General features: G+C 39.0%; 1 protein-coding gene across 2 annotated transcripts in view; it reads left to right on the top strand.

Moving 5' to 3' along the window:
- The first annotated feature begins 8,520 nt into the window (after positions 1-8,520).
- The window catches only part of LOC123518884 (nuclear pore complex protein Nup107-like), a 28,184-nt gene continuing 15,433 nt past the window's right edge, over positions 8,521-21,271 (top strand). Inside the window, exons 1-9 of one of the 2 annotated variants that reach the window (XM_045279937.1) lie at positions 8,521-9,160; positions 10,666-10,825; positions 11,459-11,545; positions 13,642-13,790; positions 14,553-14,720; positions 15,594-15,761; positions 16,150-16,272; positions 17,009-17,119; positions 19,206-19,396. In XM_045279937.1, coding sequence (XP_045135872.1) covers positions 8,609-9,160; positions 10,666-10,825; positions 11,459-11,545; positions 13,642-13,790; positions 14,553-14,720; positions 15,594-15,761; positions 16,150-16,272; positions 17,009-17,119; positions 19,206-19,396 — 1,709 coding nt within the window. In that variant the 5' untranslated portion in view covers positions 8,521-8,608. Of the gene's footprint in view, positions 9,161-9,321; positions 9,473-10,665; positions 10,826-11,458; positions 11,546-13,641; positions 13,791-14,552; positions 14,721-15,593; positions 15,762-16,149; positions 16,273-17,008; positions 17,120-19,205; positions 19,397-21,271 lie in introns of those variants that run through there. The other variant, XM_045279938.1, reaches the window with a different exon arrangement.

The raw sequence follows: 21,271 nt of genomic DNA, 5'->3' as shown, positions 1-21,271 counted from the left end.
TTATCATTTTGCGAGGCACGGAAGTTGTGAGAGTTAGGGACCGGCGTGGGAAAGCAGACGACAACTTCCCGCAGAGGAAATACAAGACACGAGATTCGATCCTCTGTGGAGTCTGCACATGTAGTTTTGTTACGTGTTTACTACTCAGTGAGATTCATTTGCGTTCACTAAGAAGAGTTGTGAAGATTCATTGTTGCTGGTGATGGAATGATTCGGAGCGCTCAGTTCAGCATCCCTGAGGAATATTTTTAGGATATCCGGAAAAAAAAGTAGTTGTTAGTTCCGCCAGATTTTTGACATGGATGTGTTATTGGGTTATTATGACAGCCCGGATGTGTGTGTGTGTGTGTGTGTGTGTGTGTGTGTGTGTGTGTGTGTGTGTGTGTGTGTGAGAGAGAGAGAGAGAGAGAGAGAGAGAGAGAGAGAGAGAGAGAGAGAGAGAGAGAGAGAATATAACCCAAGCTGCATTGCAGATATAAGTATACAAATAAGTGTATATTACATTTTTGTATATACTGTGTAAGAAATAGTGGGATGGTAGTAATGTGATGCCGCGGTGTTAGAGCAAGTGGACGAGGGCCGTGATCGTTCTCGAGACAGGGAATAAAGGCAGAAGTGGTTAGCAAGACAAAATACGTGTTCCGCCTCGCTGCCAAACACGCTCCCTCTATGCGACGGAAAATTAGGGTCTTTTTTTTTTTTTCTTTTATCCTCTCCTGACATGCACATACACTCACGCGCAGCCATTTACACACACACACACACACACACACACCCGGTAGCTCAGTAGTTAGAGCGCTGGCTTCACAAGCCAGAGGACCGGGGTTCGATTCCCCGGCCGGGTGGAGATATTTGGGTGTGTCTCCTTTCACGTGTAGCCCCTGTTCACCTAGCAGTGAGTAGGTACGGGGTGTAAATCGAGGAGCTGTGACCTTGTTGTCCCGGTGTGTGGTGTGTGCCTGGTCTCAGGCCTATCCGAAGATCGGAAATAATGAGCTCTGAGCTCGTTCCGTAGGGTAACGTCTGGCTGTCTCGTCAGAGACTGCAGCAGATCAAACAGTGAAACACACACACACACACACACTACTACTACTACTACTACTATTACTACTACTACTACTACTACTACTACCACTTCTACTGCAACTACCACCACCACAACTATCACTCCTTGTACTACTACTACTACTACTGCTACTACTACTACTACTATTACAATTACAATTACTGCACACGAATACTCACCAATTTCAGTCAAAACACAAGAGAAGACTCGTTTCGCCTTCACCTTCATCTTGACTGGACTAACCCCACACACTCGTACTCACACAAACACGGTTCTCAGAATCCCGACGCTCTCTCTCTGGGCGTATTGATGCTCGACTAAACCCAGCTCTAGAACGCCACGGTACTCGAGTTATGTCACCGATATTTTAAGCGCCACTGGTTTGGGCGAAAGGGGGAGAAAAGAAAAATAAACATGATGAGACCGAATTATACAGAACATTATATACACGTCACTGCCAGTCGATTTCTGCCGTTACGTACACCTAGCATAGGAACTGAGGATGCTAGACAAAGGCGTTCACTTGTATAAACCTTAGCAGTACCTGGAGGGTGAGGAGAAAGAGGCGCCTACGTATAGTGTGGCTGTAACGAGTAAAGCAGTAATGTGCTGGAGGAGGGAAGGGAAAATGTGATGGTTTCTGGGTAATTGTAGAAGTAATAGGAATGGATGAATAAGTAAGTTTACACACACACACACACACACACACACACACACACACACACACACACACACACACACACACACACACACACACACACACACACACACACACACACACACACACACACACACACACACACACACACACATAATGGTGCTGGGATGTTATGTTTTAACTGGATTGGAGAGTAATCTTGGAAGTCTGTGGTGTTATCTCGCCATCTTTGACTTTTGTTTTATTTCATGTGTTATATAGCAGAGAATATGAGGTCGAGGAAGCGTGACCTCTCCGTCCAGGATGTGAACAGGGTCAATGCTCTCTCTCTCTCTCTCTCTCTCTCTCTCTCTCTCTCTCTCTCTCTCTCTCTCTCTCTCTCTCTCTTGCCTGTGACATTTACGATATACCAAAAATATTTATAGTAGTTTGCGTCACATTATAATAAGGGATAGATGTAATTCGTTATAATATTAGTACGGTGATGGTGTTGGTAACGGTGATGGTGATGGCTGTGGTGGTGGTGATAGCGGTGGTGGAAATAGTAGTAGTAGTAGTAGTAGTAGTAGTAGTAGTAGTAGTAGTAGTAGTAGTAGTAGTAGTAGTAGTAGTAGTAGTAGTAGTTGCTGTTGTAGTAGTAGTAGTAGTAGTAGTAGTAGTAGTAGTAGTAGTAGTGGTAGTAGTAGTAGTAGTAAAAGAACAAGAACAAGAACAAGAACAAGGACAGCAAGAAGTAGTAGTAGAAGAAGAAGAAGAAGAAGAAGAAGAAGAAGAAGAAGAAGAAGAAGAAGAAGAAGAAGAAGATGAAGAAGAAGAAGAAGAAAGAAGAAAGAGGAGAGGAGGAGATGCAAAAGTAACATAGTTTTCTGCATTCAGTTTGTTTTCCTCTTCTTTCCAATGCAATTTGGTATAATACTATAAATGAATAAAACAAACAAGCATACAAAGAGCCGGACATGAACTGAAATATAATGCCGCAATAACGTTTACTAATAATAGAAGAAAAAGAAAAAAAAAAGAAAAAGTAAAAAAAAATGTCTTACTTTTTTCATCATTTATACATCTCAATTATTGAAATCCCAGTCACTTATACACCCACTTCCCGCAAGCACATTTTTCCTTCCTATTTTCCACTACCATTTCAGTTTCAAAGCTAAGAGAGCCATAACCAATCCTCATACGCACTAATACTCTCTCACCCCTCCCAATAATCCCAGTTTTACGACAGTCAGCCATGTACTTACTCAGTCCCTTAATCGAGGGATAGACTGTTCCCTCTCAACTCAAAGTCTCCCGCCACACACCTGTCTGTCACGCAATAGGAATAACGACCTGCCTCACTGACCTCACTCTGTCATGATCACTGGCGCGCTGACATCTGTGGCCTTACCTGTGAACACATTAAGGTAATAAGACAGAGACAGAGAAACAAAAAATATTGATGAATAGAGAGATAAATAGATGGATGAAGCGGTAGATCAATAGATGTATACACACACACACACACACACACACACACACACACACACACACACACACACACACACACACACACAGCAGCATACCACAGCTACTTCCCACTAAAGACAATGCGAACTCACCCAGCTGATGCCCCGTGGATTACGCCAAGAATAAAACGCCTAATAGAACATCGCAACAAGGCTTTCTACACAAATACTTCGCTGTACAAGACTTTACGCAACAAAGTAATCCAGGAGATCAAGAAAGCGAAAGCTAACCACTACCCAAGCAAACTCCACAAGCTAAAACAAACCAACATCAGCAAGTGGTACTCAAAAATTAAGAACCTATGTGGCCTCACCAACCCATCAACACCCATCCCTGGCATCTCACACCTCCCCGCCCAACAAGCTGCTGAGGAGATTAACATTCACCTTTCAGGTATCTGTCAATCCCTTTCACCCTTAGACCTATCCTGCCTCCCGACTTACCTCCCCGCTCCCGCCCCGCTACCCTTAATTCAGGAAAGTGAGGTCATTAAATCCATCCTTAAGCTGAAGGCTAAGCGCTCCACCACACCTGTTGACCTTCCCATGCGACTCTACCATGAGTTTGCACCTGAGCTGGCCGTCCCACTCTGTTCTATCATCAATGCCTCCCTATCCCAAAGCCAGTGTCCTGCTGATTGGAAAACAGCGCATGTCACACCAATCCCCAAGACATCTCACCCACAGTCCCTCAACGATATCAGACCAATATCAATCACTCCAATCCCAAGTCTCCTATGCGAAGATTTTATTTCCAAAGTCACTTACTCTCACCTCGCCCCCCACATAGACCCACAACAATACGGCAACGTAAAATCTTCCTCCACCACACACTGCCTCATCAGCCTCCTTGATTTTATTCACAGTAACTTGGATAAACGAAAGACCTCTGTAGCCCTCACCTTTATTGACTTCAAAAAAGCTTTTGATTTAGTGCACCACAACACTGTGATCAACAAAGCCATCAAGCTCCTCCCCCCCAACATCGTGGCATGGCTGGCAAACTTCCTATCTGACAGACAACAGGTAGTCAGGTACCAAGGAGCGGCCTCCACCTCTAAGCCCCTCACTTGCGGCGTCCCCCAAGGGACCAAGCTTGGACCTCTCTGCTTCCTCCTCCTCATCAATGACGTGATGACGGACACTCCATCCAGATGGAAATATGTTGACGACACAACACTAGGCGTCACACTCAACAACACAAACCCAGACTACACTCAACTCCAAGCACTCCTCAACACACTACACACATGGACGACAAACAATCACATCACAATCAACGCAAATAAATCCAGTCATGCACATAAACACCTCTACTAGTGCTGCTACAGTCCCGCCCCCCCAGGTCTCTATCAGCAACAGTTCCCTCCAGGTGGTCAGGTCGGCCAAGCTGCTGGGCTTGACCATCGACGACCAGCTCACCTGGAAACTTGACGTCGCCAACCTGGTCAAGTCCGCGACCTACAAACTACACCTTCTCCGGCGACTCAAGACCCTGGGAACCCCTGCTGGTGAGCTGGCAGGAGTGTATTCTTGCTTTATCCTGCCGAAGCTCACTGTGCCAGCCATGGTACAGGCAATAAACTCACACTAACAAACTGCATTCGTTTATTCTTGTATAATATTAAGTTATTCTTGTATAATATTAAGTCTTTAATTATTTTGTTTTGTTTTGTTTTTCAGTTTGTACAAATACATCCACCCCTTTTCTGTAAATTTTCAGCCTTCGGGCTGCAATGTCTAATAAACCGTATTATTATTATTATTATTATTATTATTATTATTATTATTACACACACACACACACACACACACACACACACACACACACACACACACACATATATATATATATATATATATATATATATATATATATATATATATATATATATATATATATATATATATATATATATATATATATATATCCAAACGTACACGCGTAGATTCGAATCCCACCACATACCGCTTTCAAGTTATGCCATTGTCAAGTGGTTTAAAGTTACCTACATGTCACCATGATACCCAGGTTCTAGGTGGTTACACCAAAGATGCGCTTGGGTGGTGATATGGACCCTAATATGGGTATTACTATAGATAAAATGACCTGCGCCACTAATGGGCGGAAGCTGAACAGCGCTTCCCAGATATCCTCTTCAAATATGCCTACAGGCGCTATAGGCCATAACTTAAGAAAATTGGAAAAAATTGTACAAAAAGTAAATCAAGAAATTTTCAAATAAAATGGAATGCAATAGTTAGTAAGAAAAACGATAAAGTGATGTAATTGTTTTAAAATTACCAACATTTAAAAGTCATCCGTTGGAAAGGCTAAATGTTGTTTTTGCTGTTGCTGCTGCTGCTGCTGCTGCTATACAATTTCTCTTAACAATTTCGGTATCTTTCCGAACTTAACTATCCTAACCTGAGTCACTGCGCTCTTCCTCCCCTGTACTACTACTACTACTACTACTACTACTACTACTACTACTACTACTACTACTACTACTACTACTACTACTACAACTACTATTACTATTACTACTACTACTACTATTACTACTTCCTTCTACTATCATATATATATATATATATATATATATATATATATATATATATATATATATATATATATATATATATATATATATATATATATATATATATATATATATATATATAGTAGTAGATAGTAGTAGTAGTAGTAGTAGTAGTAGTAGTAGTAGTAGTAGTAGTAGTAGTAGTAGTAGTAGTAGTAGTAGTAGTAGTAGTACAGGGGAGGAAGAGCGCAGTGACTCAGGTTAGGATAGTTAAGTTCGGAAAGATACCGAAATTGTTAAGAGAAATTGTATAGCAGCAGCAGCAGCAGCAGCAACAGCAAAAACAACATTTAGCCTTTCCAACGGATGACTTTAAATGTTGGTAATTTTAAAACAATTACTTCACTTTATCGTTTTTCTTACTAACTATTGCATTCCATTTTATTTGAAAATTTCTTGATTTACTTTTTGTATAATTTTTTCCAATTTGATCATAGAAAATTATAAAGTTAAAATAAACGATCCAGAGTTGCCAACTTAGCGCTTTTGGCGCTAAATCTAGCTCTTTTTCAAGTTATTTAGCGCTTAAATTTATCATTTAGCGCCTTAGCGCCTTTTTTAGCGCTTTTTTTTTAAATACTTAGCTCCAAATTTAGCGCCTTATGGCTCATTACAGTTGCTCTTTATCATGTACTTTTTATATTTTCATTTTTTTTTATTAATTCATTTGTTTATTTATTTAGTTAGTTTTAGCTACCACGTAATGTCAGTACCCCAGACGCTTGATGTACGCATTTTGTGACAAACATACGTAAAATAAATACCTCTATAGGTGTGTAATGCTTTGTTTTATCAATAAAATAAAATCATGGCTGGTGCGGGAGAACCGAACCTGTCGGCCACTCGTCAGAGTCCTGTCCAAGTTGCACAGTTGCGTGTGTTGCTGCCATTCCAGTCTGAAATGCTAGGTAGTTAAGTTAAACAATATTGTACTACCTTTTTCATTGGATACTGTTATCATTAGTAATTTCACAGACGCGACGTACGTTTCTGGACATTTTGTAATATGCTTGAAATAATGGCACACATTTTCATGACATGCTTACCGCTGTGAATGACTGACAGTGGAATATGGATGGACCGAGCATGGGTAGAGAGATACGCGTCACGCGAATACGTGTCTCATACCAGTAGCGGACAAGGCATAACCACGATCAAGTCCTCGCAGTCGCCTCAGTGGCAACCCTGTGCCTCACTAACTCAGTGACTCAGTCGCCTGCCTCAGCTTCTCAAGTGTAAACCCGCCTCGGTACGTCGATAATTTTGCTCGTAGCTACGCTTACTTCACGTACATGTCGCAATTCGATGGTTGCCTAGCTTTCTACAAGCAACAATGAGCAAAAAGTACGCACAACATTTTAGAGCAGAGTGGTTAAAAGACCCAAATTATGAGAAATGGTTGCGGAGAGTAGAAGGTGATGATACGAAATGTGTTTGTAAGTACTGTCATTGCACACTGTCTGCAAAACGTAGTGACATTGATAGACACAGACAGACATTAAAACATAAGAAAGCAGAGAAACCTTTCAGTACCGAAAGACAAGGCACAATACCATTTGAAAAAGTGAGTAGTGACACACATGTGACTGAAGGAAATGTATCCCTATTCATTGCAGAACACTGTTCATTACGTGTTGTTGATCACCTCAGTGAGCTGTGCAAAGTAAGATTTGCAGATAGTAAGGGATGCAAGGATTTCAAGCTAAAGAGGACAAAGTGCAGTGCTATTGTGTGCAACGTGCTTGCTCCACACTTCAGCAGTGATTTGAAAGATGACATTGGTGATCAAAAGTTCAGTCTCTTAATTGATGAGAGTAATGACATTACAGTAACCAAGCTACTAGGAATTGCTATTAGATTTTACTCAAGAAGTAAGAAAAAAATTGTAGTGACATTTTTGGACCTTGTTGAACTCCCAGACTGTGATTCTACTGGAATATGTGATGCCTTGAAAAGATCCTTGAAAAATAATGGACTGGAGTTACAAAAGCTCACTGCTATAGGGACTGATAATGCTTCTGTTATGACGGGAGTTAACAGTGGAGTGTATGCAAAACTCAAAACAGAAGTTCCTCATCTCATCCTTATTAAGTGTGTCTGCCATTCTTTGCAGTTAGCTGTGTCTCATGCAACAGCTCAGTGCCTCCCTAGAAACCTAGACTTTTGATTAAAGAGACTTATAATTGGTTTTCCCACTCTGCTATCCGCCAAGCTAGATACAAGGAAATATTTTCTCTGATAAATGATGGTCAAGCTCCACTTAAATTAATTCACCTGAGCCAGACTCGATGGCTTTCAGTTGAATCGGCAATAGTCAGAATTTTGCAACAATGGCTTGAACTTAAGACTCACTTTGGCATGGCAAGACATGGTGAAAAGTGTTACACAGCTGAGATCCTGTATGGAATGTTTTGTGACAAGGAAAACTATGCATTCCTTGTATTTCTGAAACATATTCTGGGAGAAGTTCAGCGAGTTAATAAGAAATTTGAAGCAGAGGTACAAGATCCAACGAAACTACTGAGTGACCTTCTTCATCTTATTGATTCTATGAAGTCAAAGGTCCTCATCCCAGGTAAAACATTAAAGGCAGGGAGTTGATTGAAAGCTACTTGGACCCACGTCCTTACTTGGGATATGAGTTTGAAAAGGAGATGTCAGAATGCAAATTTCCTCATGAAAACAAATAAGACAAAGATGTGTAAGTTTTGTTGTGGAGCTAATCAAACAGCTTGAGCAACGTCTGCCTGACAATGTTCAAGTCTTGCAGTCAATGTCCTTACTGAGTGCAGGTGAATGCTTGCAACCCATAAAGCCTGGAATAATAGATCTAGCAAAGATGTTCACTGAGAGTGATGAAATTTTGACACGAATTGACTTCCAGTGGAGAAATCTACATAAAATACTGTGGAAGAAAAATACTGACACATCAGAACTCTGGGCTGAAATATCTTCGCACACAGATGCAACTGGAGAAAACCCCTTCAGTGATCTTGCAGAATTGGCTTTGACTGTCCTAACACTACCTCACTCGAATGCAGATGTGGAACGCATCTTCAGTCACATGAATATCGTGAAGTCAAAGCTACGAAATCGGCTGAGTATCAAAAGCTTAAATGCGTTGCTGACTATTAGATATGGACTACGAAGAAATGGAAGCTGCTGCTATGATTACAAACTGCCTAAGGAAGTACTTCAAAGTATTGGAACACTTAAAGCATACGAGTCATCACAATCTCCAGCAGGATGCTCACACACAACCACAGCAGAGTGCCGCCACAGACGAAGAGATTGGAGACTGGGAGCTGGCAGATTTGGAGTAAAAGTGAGTATTTTGCTGTGAATCCATTATATTTTATGCTACATATATTTCAGCATTAAAAGTTAGGTGAAAGGACAATTAATAGGGATACTACACAACTTTGCGAAATTTAGCGCTTTTTAGGGGTGGACATAGCGCCTTTTCAAATTACGAGTTGGCAACTCTGAAACGATCCGAGAATGTTGTTGTTTTGAACGGTCGGTGGGCGCCGTGGCACACGCGCCACCCTGGGAGGCATTACGATCGCCTTTGCCTATGCGCCTTCGCAGCCTTCAAGATATTTTTGGCCTACATCAGTATTAGCAAAGTTTTCCCGTGAGTATTGTGTGTGTATTCCCTGGAGTACTTTGTGCTTCATCACCCACACGAGGAACTTACCAGGGCTGTGCCTGAATCCAGTCTGGCGTTTTCCTATTCCTCCTTCTCTTGGGGTGGTGAGTGCAGCACACCGTTATTCAGTACACCTTAACAAATGATGTCGGTCAGGTGTATTTTACATCATGGGTGTGGTGAAGCCAATACTGGGCAAGGTAAGGATAAGCCCGGTAGTAATGGACAGTTTATAGTTTTACCCAACCAACGATTTTCTGGTGAGATACAGTGGATTGATTGTTGTTCTACGGGATTTCTGTCACAAGTAGATATTTTGAAGTTGTGACTCTTCAACGTACGCTTATCTCTGATAGGGGATTTTTCATATGTTATTTTGTTGATTTTCAACCTCTTCACCAATGTACGCTATTCAATTTAATTCCCCCAGCCCAAAAATTTTGGTTTCCCACAGGTTCCTAACTAAAACTAATTTCCCGTAATTTAGGTAAACCTAACCAAAACATGAAGCAATGTGTGGATAATGTTAATTAAGGTAAGGGTGCTAGTGGGAAAGATCAAGAACATGGAGTTCATCATGGCAACAAAAACAGCTGGGTGGTGACTCTTTATTATTTACTAACCCTTTACCTTGAGTTTTATTGCTTTAATGGGTTTTTGAAAGTTTATATATTGACTTATATTTTGTAATCTTAATCCTAACTGATACGTAAGTATTAATTGGGAGGAGCAACTAAGGTTATCTCCATATCATTTTATGTTATTATATTCCTTGGCTACAATGTCATACAGTTTGCTATGTTCAAATTCTAGTAAAAAGACTGTCAATCAACAAATATGGAATTGACTGACAATCAATGCTTAATTCTTAGAAATATATGATTTTGCAGAGGGAGGGTCAGTTTAATTGATTTATAAATGTTTTTGTCTGTTTAGCAATGTAAAGACTGTCTGTAGCACTGTGTTTCAGTTAAGGAAGTGTGCATAACAATTACCAAAAATGGTGATAAAGTGAAGGAATAGAGGGAGGATCAGTGTCTCCCAATGCATCACTAGGTCAGCATTTGTAGGTTGATTCTAGTATTCTCCCCAGTTTGAGACATTTAATTGAGAAAACTATTTTTCTGATAGGGTGTGATGTATGCTGCATTGACCTAATAGAATGATCTTCATTTTAGTGTTGCAGGAAAGTGCGTGTGGTGTGTCACCAAGGAGACCCAGCCATGTCGGGGTTCAAGAACTCACAGCTGGAGGACTCCCTCATGCGGCTGGATGCTGCAATGGGCTCTCCCGGCGGTGGCGTCATGAGGACCCCACGCAGGACCTTCACCTCCAAGTGTGAGTATACACTAGCTGTTGTGTGGAGCCCTTGTTCTTCACTCAGGATAACACATAGGGCTTTCCTTTCCTGGTGGTGAAGAAATAAGTATCTATGTTTTCTTATTGAATGTTAATGAAAATGTAAAGTTGATTCAAGTTTTGAGTCAGTTTGGTAAGTTTAAGGTTGGCTGAAAGGAAGATTAGTGTATTCATGATTTTTTATATAGCTACTACAATATTTGTTGCATTATTTATGTCAATGAAAGTTTTGTATTTTAATCTAAGCTCAAAATTAAAATTGTCTTTATATAGTATGTTATACTTGTTTCCCAAGTTCATTTAGTTTGGTTAATTGTAAAATCTATAGTGCCCTCAGATCATTCATATAAAATCTTTTGGATTCTCTTCAAGTTTTAGAGGTGAATCAGGGACTTTGAGGAGAATCAATTACTGTAATCTATTTGATTTTTGGTATATTGGAAAAGTGTTCAGTTTTTTTTCTTTATATTTCTTCTTTTTCCTCTTCTTCTTCTTCTTCTTCTTCTTCTTCTTCTTCTTCTTCTTCTTCTTCTTCTTCTCCCCTACCATTTGTTCTGTACACCAATCATGCTACTGTGGTGTTGTGATGTTAAAGTATTGTCTTCCTTGCAGCTGCACGAGGAGATGATTCAGTTCTCGGAAGCCGTGAGGAAGGTCTGGGCACGAGACTATCAATATTGCCTCATACCACACACCTTAGTGAGTATAAGCTGAATTTTTGTGATTCCTTATTGATTATTACATTTTCATAAAGGTTCATATTCTCTCCTTGCATTGCTGGGCTCGGGAGTTTTTTTTTGCACGGCCCCCAAACAGGGCTGAAAGACTTAGAGAAAAGAATAGGATACACCTTCCTCTTATAAGAATTCAGGTCATGGGTAGATGGAAATACATAAGCAACAAGTAGGGAGTTTCAGAGTTTACCAGAATAGGGGATTAATGATTGAGAGTACTACTGATTAACTCGTGCATTAAAGAAATGGACAGAATAGGGATGAGAGAAAGAAGAAAATCTTATGGAGTGAGTCTGTAGGTGGGAGGGGTAGATGCATGTAGTTAGCAAGATTAGAAGTGCAGTTGGCATGGAAATAGGGGTAGAAGATAACAAGAGATGCAACATTGTGGTGGTGAGAAAGAGATTGAATACTGTTATTCAGAGGAGAGGATGTCAGGTGGAGAGAAAGGATGAGAATGTGTTTGGTCAGTGTTTTTCTTTCCAACCTGTGGTATGTGAAGGTCTTCCAGGTAATACATGAGCACTTTTGGGATAATTTGCAATTTTTAGTTAGCTATATTTGATTAATTTCTCAGGAAAATTGTCATTGCCTTACACAAGATAATCTGGCATAAATCAGCTGGTGGAGAAGAAAAAGATGCATCCCTCACATTAAGTTGTGTTCCTTGTTGTTAGTTCATTTGTGTGTTCTACTTGTAAGTAAATTGATATTTGGTGGAATTGAGTTTTTTTTGGGGAAGGGTTGTATGCAGGTACTGCATGGGACCTCCAGGTACTTGCTCAGGAAAAGTTTGGGAACCACTGTGCTACATGATTGGAGTGAAAGATATATTCCTGAATAGACCAACATAGAACACATCTTTCAATTAGATGTTTTTTCTTTGAAATTCTATCTATCTATATACTTGGCTGCCAAAACCATATGGGGTGGCTTAGGCAAGGTATCCAACACCCTTAAGGTGGGTTCACTCATTCCAATTTGCAACTGAAATTACAAGTTGCTAGAAGTATTGACAGTCCTTCTAGTTGGAAAACATCACACATAGCAACTGGAAAGTATCGACTAGTTGGCACCTTGGAAGGAAGTGAATGTAAACAAACAGCTACCCACCAAGATGTCTTCCTCCATTGACGATACTGAAGCGGTGGTAATTCTTTTGGCGCATCGGAAGAGTCAACAGAAAAGAAAATGCTTGTGGCTAAGTAAAATGAAAGAAAGGAGTGTTTACCACACACTAATCTTAAGAAGACTATGCACAATTGCAATCAAATAAAATCCTGACAGGTCTTCAATCCTCAGCTCCAACAACACCCTGCATTGAGGGAAACAGTTCTGGAGAGCGGCAGCTATTTCATCAAACGATGATTTGCGCAAACTTTTTTTTTACTGTATAATTAATTTTTGGGGTCCCAGATGTGTTCTTTTTCCCTCACCAACTAACATCTTCTCTACATCGACACCACATTTTTAAAGCTTATTCCATGAAGTCAAAGTGTAAGTAAAGTCGCAAATCGACTGAACAAGACCAATATATATATATATATATATATATATATATATATATATATATATATATATATATATATATATATATATATATACTATATATATATATTTATTTATTTATTTATTTATTTAATTGTTTGTTTATATATATATATATATATATATATATATATATATATATATATATATATATATATATATATATATATATATATATATATATTTTTTTTTTTTTTTTTTTTTTTTGTCACCCCTATGATTTCAGGACAATGCTATGTATTATATTTTCTTAATGGTAATAAAAGGAATAATGAAAAATCATTGTCATCATAAGGGAAATAGCATTCTCACGTGATAATCATCTGAAATGTCAAAGTATTGTATCTTATCTGCCTGTTATTAGTATAAATTCTTATTTGCAACCTTGATGAATTATAATAATATTTTTTTTATCTTATCTTTTCCATACATTCTTATTGATGGCCTGCTGTTTCTTTTTGAAGGCTGTCTACATAATTAATAGTTATGATAATGTAATATTCCCTTACAAAGGTGTGTCTGGCCTGAGCTTCCTGGACAGTCCCACTGGCATGGTGAAGGATGTCACAGTTCCCTTGTCTGTGGTGCCGGAAGACACTACCATGGACATGACCAGTGCTGCCCTTCTGGCTCAGGATGATCCTGGCGTCAGAGCCACGCAGGTGAGGTTCTTGTTTGAGTGTAATGTATAGTTGGCTAAAATAGAGAATATAATAGTCTGCAAAATATAACTGGTAATATGTTGCAGTTTTCTCTATCTCTTGTTTATTCTGTTCTTTCATGTAGGTAGAGGTATTCCTAGTAAAACATCATATCTTGAGTTTCTTGTATATAGGATCCTTAGATCATGTCTAAGCTTTTAGTTTTGGTATATCATATACATCATGCTGGAATGGCATAAATATTTATTTTTTTGTTTAGCATTAGTGACATTGCAAAAAATTTAGCCTAATAAGATTATGTTGGCTTAATTTTTTATTTATCGGATGTGCACAGTGAACAGAAAAGGTGTGAGTACATATTCATAAAAGTGGCTGGTATAGTCTTGGGAAAATAGGAAAAATTAATAGAGTGCCATTACAATGACATCACTGATAATGTCATTTATCCAGTAGAGATCTTGGTCTTACACATATTAATTTAGAAGAATAGCTAGCCTTATTATCTATGTCATTTAACCATAATGACAAAAATTTGGGCAGTGTCTGAAACATGCTCTCTCTTAAAGTGCAATTGTAATTTTGTTTCATCTGTTTGTTAGAGAGCTATTCCCCTGCAGGATTACAGTGTATATAACAATGGGCCTGAAGTATATAGTAGATATGAGGAATAATATGAATGTGATTGTAAGTGGGAGTGTATGTATATTGGCCCCCTTTAAGATAATCTTATGGATTGATTTGCTAAGTTCTTCGTCTCTCTAGGTTCTGTTTTCTGAGTTCATCAACATCATGGTGGGTCACCCATCTGAGGCACAGGTGTGGGAAGAACTGGAGCAGTATGAGCAGGCTTGTGCCCAGCAAGTGGAGTTTCTTGGAAAGCTCATCCGGAAGGCACCAAGACACCACACAAACTTCACAAACACACAAAGGGTATTTGATAATCTCTAGAATATCATGATATTGTAGGGAATCAATGGATGGAAAGCTGGATTTTTGTCCAGTCTCAGGAAAAGACCAAGAGAAAGAAAATAAGTTTATGTCTAATTTACCTGTACTGTTTCAAACCTATTCAAACATGGTTTCCTTCCAAGAAGAGTATCCAGAAAGAGAAGGAAACCTGTTTTTCTCCAAGCATGTGCCATCCAATATCATAATAAGAAATAACATAAAACAAAATTGAATTGAAAAAAAAAAAGTCAATCAAGAAGAGCTGTTTATAGTGTGAAAAAAGCTTCCTTGGTGTTTAATGTTTGGGCAGATTTGTAAAGGAGAAGGACAAGGGCTATAAAGATGTACCAAGGAACTGACAAGATGCTGGAGTTTGAAGGGAATACTCCTTACAGTCAAGGGTTCTTTTCCTATCAACGTCTCCTCTAGACTGGCACCATCTGGCTTTCTTGATACAGTAGTAGAAAATTAAATGTTATGGGACTGTTTTAATTTAATAATGAGAGATTTCTCTGTACAAGTGTAGGACAAGAATTACAATGCCTGATAGCCAAGTACATGAAACAATATATACTATCAGGATCTATCTTAGAAATATTAAAACTAAGTAAATATAAATGCAGACTATAACTCTTAAATGTGTTATGGCTTTAGCTGAGATACAAAGTTGCGTGATAAGTTTAAATGTGTTTAGATGAAAAATTTCTCAACTCAAATTTTTTGCTTGCTGAATCTGACAAAAATTTACTCAAGCATAAGCACAAAAGAAAATGTTTTAATTTGTAAAGTGACATGCCCAAATTACAGAAAAGTAGCATTGAATAATTGATGTAACTGACATGCAAAATTCTCTAGATCTTTCAACAATTGTTGCATGAACGCAACACATGGCGTCTTCTTGGATCTCTGTACACTGAACGCCTGGCAGAGGATGACTCAAAGGACTCCCCAATGGAGGAGGAGCCCACCACTGACCTCAAAGTAGTCACCAACCTTTATGACTCCAATCGCACCATCAGAGAGGTGAGTCCTTATCTGTACTCATTTTGTGGGCTAGCTTGTTTTGTATCCAGATGATGAAAATGTTTTACTTACCAACCACCTTCACAATCAACTATTTGCTTGTGATATAACTTAGAAGTTTGATAATTTTAACAGTATTTCTTGATGTTTTTCTCTCCAGTATCCCTATTTTTCATTATATTCTGAAATTTGTAATTCAGCCTTTATGTTTTGTTTTTACTTTGTATGTGTGATGCCTTTCTCTCCATTAGCAACATAAAAAATTATCACGCTGTTGTAATACTTTGCATCCCAAGGTGATGTTGCAACATTGAAGGATTGTGGACTGAGAGAATATTGTATATTGAAAGTGCCTGGTGTAATGTTTGTGGTTCTCGTGTATTTTCAGGCCCAAATAGTCATTGATTGGCTAGAGAACATCGCTTTTGACAATTTCAAGACATGTTATGATGCAGTGGAGTATTTTGGAGGCACACATATTGCCTGGGAAAACACTCTGAAAACTCTGAGGGTAAGTTTTATAATTGATACTTTAGGTATTTTAGTGATTGGTGAAAGTTGTGCATAAATCAGAAATAACATTTTTGATTGATAGAGTATAGAACAGTGGATACAAATTTTGTCAAGTAATATAATTTGATATAATTTAGTTTAGTGAACAGGAATATTATAATAGAAGCACATGTGTTGTACAACATCTGATTGGACAGTAGGTATTGTGGGTTGTAGTGAAGGTACACTCTTACCTCTGTACTATAGACCTCTCTTTAAAAAACATTGGAAATGGACAAAATCTGGAACAACTGACCTATTTTGGAAGTCCTGCATACTCTGGATGGAGTTGTAGCAACATTAGATACAAGACTACTTCAAGGACTGACCTCTAGGTGGCAGGAAGTCACTTGAAAAAAGTGAACCATTGACTCTTCTCACTTTGTCACATTTCAACCTTTGGGGAAGCCATCCTCTGGCTACTGCCAGTGTGGCCACCTCCATTGGTAGTCATGTTTTAAAGTTTCTTGCTCTCACTCTTGCCTGCTTTCTTGTTCTCAATGTGGATGTGGCCTTTGTGTTGATTGGACTGATGTTTCCCTATCTCAGTCAGCAATACCAAACTATGATGAGTGTATATGATGCAGACAGGATGTTAGTAATACCATTTTAAAAAATTGCCATTGGTGCCACAATAGGACTTCAGTGAAGGATGGCTACACTGGCCTTGAGTAACATGGTTCATTTCCTTTCAGAATGAAAATAGTGGCATTGTGCAGCCCCTGAAAGGTTCCCGGCCTCTTGTCAAATCCCTGGATCCTGATTCATGTCTGCGAGAAAGCCGGCCCCTGCATGACCTTGATCAGGTGGGATAAACAAAAGGGAATGGTTTGTAAAGGTGTAGATGCTATAACTATACAGTAAAATCTCTTAGTTAGAACTCTTTAAGCCCGACATTGATTAAGTTAGACACTTAAGAACGTGAACAAATTATGGATAATTCAGATGCTTATCTAACTTATCCAGGAAGTTGATGATGCAACCTGTAGCCATTTTCAAAACAAAACACTACCATGTGTTTTTTTTTTATGCAAGAGGAGAAACCAGCCAAGGGCAACAAAAGATTGAAAAAAAAAGGTCTACTTGAAGTGCCAGTTCTCTTAAAGATTAATATAAAACTATTCAAGTCTGAGACAAATGTCTTGAAACCTCCATGTTAAAAGAAGTCAAGTTGTAGGAAGATGAAAGAAAATACAAATGCAGGCAGGGAGTTCCAGAGTTTACCAGAGAAAGGTATGAATGATTGAAAGTACTGATTAACTCTTGCATTAGAGAGTTTGACAGAATAGGGATGAGAGGAAGAAGAAAGCCTTGTGCAGCAAGGGTGCAGTAGGAGGCGAGGTATGCAATTAGCAAGATCAGTAGAGCAGTTAGTGTGAAAATAGTGATACAAGATAGAAAGAGATGCAACATTTTGGCAGTGAGAAAGAGACTGAAGACAGTCAGTCAGAGTAGGGGAGTCAGTGAGACGAAAAGCTTTTGATGCCACCCTATCTAATAAACTGTGTGAGTGGAACCCCTCAAACATGCGAAGAGTACTCTATACAAGGATGGATAAAGCCCTTGTACAGAGTTAGAAGTTGGAGGGGTGAGAAAAACTGGCAGAGATGCCTCAGAATGCTTATCTTTATAGAAACTGTTTTAGCAAGAGATGAGATGTGAAGTTTCCAGTTAAGACTATGAATAAAGGACAGACTAAGGATATTCTGTGTAGAAGAGGGAGACAGTTGAGTGTCACTGAAGAAGTGGGGATAGTAGTCTGTTGAGTTGATAGGTGGAGAAGACATTAAACACTACTAAGTTTTCTCTGTCCCAGTCACAAATCTTAGAAAGATCAAAAGTTAGGCATTCTGTGGTGTTCCTGCATGATCTGATGACTTCCTGAAGGGTTGGGTGTCTGAAAAGATGTGGAAAAGTATAGGATGGTATCATCAGCATAGGAGTGGATAGGATAAGAAGTTTGGTTAAGATCATTAATGAATAATGGAAAGAGAGTGGGTGACAGGACAGAACCCTGAGGAACACCACTCTACTTCTGGACACCATATTTTCAAACATTTCTCGTTGCAAGTCCACTGAACAAGACCAACATGTTGGTCTTGTTTTGCAACTGGTTTTTCCAGTTTCTAGGCACTGATATTCAATCAGAAACTTTCCCCAACTTGTAATTTCAGTTCCACATTGATATAAATGAGTCTGCCATATGTAAAACATATTATAAACATTTTTTAGGGGCATTTTCACAGTTCAACTCATCATAATTTATTTTTCTCTTTTGTTTTGTTTTATATATTTTTTTTTTACAATACATTTGATGTGGCCGGACTTGAGTGCTAGTGAGAGAATGGTCCAGCCAATCAGCTGTGAGCTTACAAACCCATGTTTGCATCAGGAATCAAGCTTAAGTGAATGTAATCTAGAAGCTATCTTAACTCAGATCAAGCAGTCTTGCCAAATGACATTTGGAATGTTCATGAATTTCAATACTATTCTTCATTTTCCATTATGTTTACCATTGAATGTACACATCCACTGAATACTAACCTTGTGATTACTTTAGGGCTATTGTTGGGGAAATATTGTTCAATATGGCATAAACCAAATTTTTGTTTCCTGTGTTATTTGTGACAGTAAAAATTGGGAGAGACATAAGTCATCCAGTCCTGTAAGAAAAAGACAAAGTATTGAATGAAAAGATGATTATGATATTTATGTACAGTACAGTATGTGTCTGCTGCTTTGAAAGCATGACATTTGTCTAACATCCAAAATACTAATATCTGTTTGAACAAGCTCAGTGTTGCTGAACCTTGTAAATGGACATGTTTTGACATACTGTAGTATGAGATATGTTTTTTACAATAGGTCAGTGACAAATTATGGGTTTTTCAGGAGGATGAAATGCGTCTGCTGTTGAATGTGCTTGTTTGTGTGCGGTCTGGGCAGGTATCACTGGCACAGGAGCTGTGTGTGCGTGCTGGCCATCACTGGCGAGCTGCTTCACTGGAAGGCTGGAAGCTGCACCATGACCCGAACCCAAAGGATCCCTCTCAGCGTCAGCCAATCACTGGCAATGCATATAGGTGAGTAGTAAACAGGTTGTGTTAACAGGGACTGGTGAAGATGTACATAAATAGAAATGGCAAAATTTGAATTTTGATTTTGTAGTACATATAGGGAATTTTTTGGGGTATGTTTTATATTTGATAACTAATTAGTTTAATGATCAAACTTTTATTTACTGGAAACCTCAGCTTTTTTGTATAGCATTGCATTGCATAGCATTGTTTGACTAAACATTCAGTTATATAAAAGCTGTGATGATTGTAGGGATGATGCTGTAAATTATGTCAGATCATGTCCAAGAAATGAAGTAAAAGGTCATCTTGTGAAACAAACAATACGACTTAACTTTTTTTTAATTTATTTTTTAATATTAATTTTTTTTTATGTTACGGCCTATAGCACCAGTAGGCATAATTGAAGAGTATATGTGGGTAGTGCTGTTCAGCTTCTGCCCATTAGTGGCACAGGCAATTTTATTTAGAGTGGTACCCATATTAGGGCCCATATCAACACCCATGCACATCTTTGGTGTAACCGCCTAGAGCCTGGGTATCATGATGACACGTAGGTAACTTTAAACCACTCGACAAATGGCATAGCTTCAAAGCAGTATGTGGTGGGATTTGAACCTATGCGTGGATGTCTGCCCGATCCCACACTCACCACTTTATCTACTACGCCACCGCCTCCCTAAAACTTGCTATTACAATATTGAAAAGGAGTACTTTTCTTTAATTAAGAAAAAAAAAAGGCCCACTGGAACTGCAAGTTCTCTAAAAGATTTTAAAGGAATTAGCCAAAAAAAATAGGGACAAATGTCTTGAGACCTCCCTCTTAAAAGAAGTCAAGTCATAGGAAGATGGAAATATACAAGCAGGCAGAGATTTCCAGAGTTTACCAGCGAAAGGTGTGAATGATTGAGAATACTGGTTAACTTTTGTATTAGAGGGTTGGATAGAATATGGATGAGAGGAGGAAGAAAGCCTTGTGCAGTGAGGCCACAGGAGGAGGGAAAGCATGCAGTTAGCAAGATCAGTAGAGCGGTTAGCATGAAAAAAGCAATAAAAGATGGAAAGAGATGCCTTCAACTTTGCTATCCTTCATGATCTAGAACAACTGGTGCAACACCCTACTCGTATTCCTGACCGTCTTGGAGACATGCCCAACATTCTTGATCTCTTCCTCACCTCTAATCCTTCTGTTTATGCTGTTACGCTATCTTCTCCGTTGTGCTCCTCCGATCACAATCTCATTTCTGTATCTTGCCCTATTTCTCCAATCCCTTCTCAGGATTCCCCAAAGCGGAGGTGCCTCTGGCATTTTGCCTCTGCCAGTTGGGGGAACCTGAAGAGATATTATGCTGATTTTCCCTGGAATGATTACTGTTTCCATGTCAGAGACCCATCTCTTTGTGCTGAACACATAGCAGATGTAATAATGTCTGGCATGGAGGCATACATTCCTCATTCTTTTTAGTCGCCAACGAGAGAGCAGTCCGACTAGGGAACATTTCTAGTCCTCTCCCCCGAAAGGGACTCTGAGGCTGGATTTGGAATCGCCATTTTTTAACCCCTTCCCAATGGCAGGGCAGATGAGTGAACTGCCAAATAAGAAAGTGTCTATATTAACTCTATCTACTTTCATCCATACATCTATATATAGTTTCCCAGCAATTGGGTACTCCAGGTTTTATCTCTATATAGACTCTGCCACAAAACTGAACAAGCAATGGAATCTATATATAAGTGTTGTTTGTGTTTGATTGGTGATAATATATGTCAGTATATTTGTTTGAATGTTTTAGTTACTTACATCCAGGATTTGTGATCTGATGTAATTTACCCCCATTTTTCTTCGTATTTTTCACATACGTACTTGTTTACTACCTATTC

The sequence above is a fragment of the Portunus trituberculatus genome, chromosome 44 (genome assembly GCF_017591435.1).
Source record: "Portunus trituberculatus isolate SZX2019 chromosome 44, ASM1759143v1, whole genome shotgun sequence".
In the NCBI taxonomy this organism is placed as follows: Eukaryota; Metazoa; Arthropoda; class Malacostraca; order Decapoda; family Portunidae; genus Portunus; species Portunus trituberculatus.
Note: the sequence above shows the minus strand (reverse complement) of the source record. Positions and strands in the feature narration are given on the sequence as shown.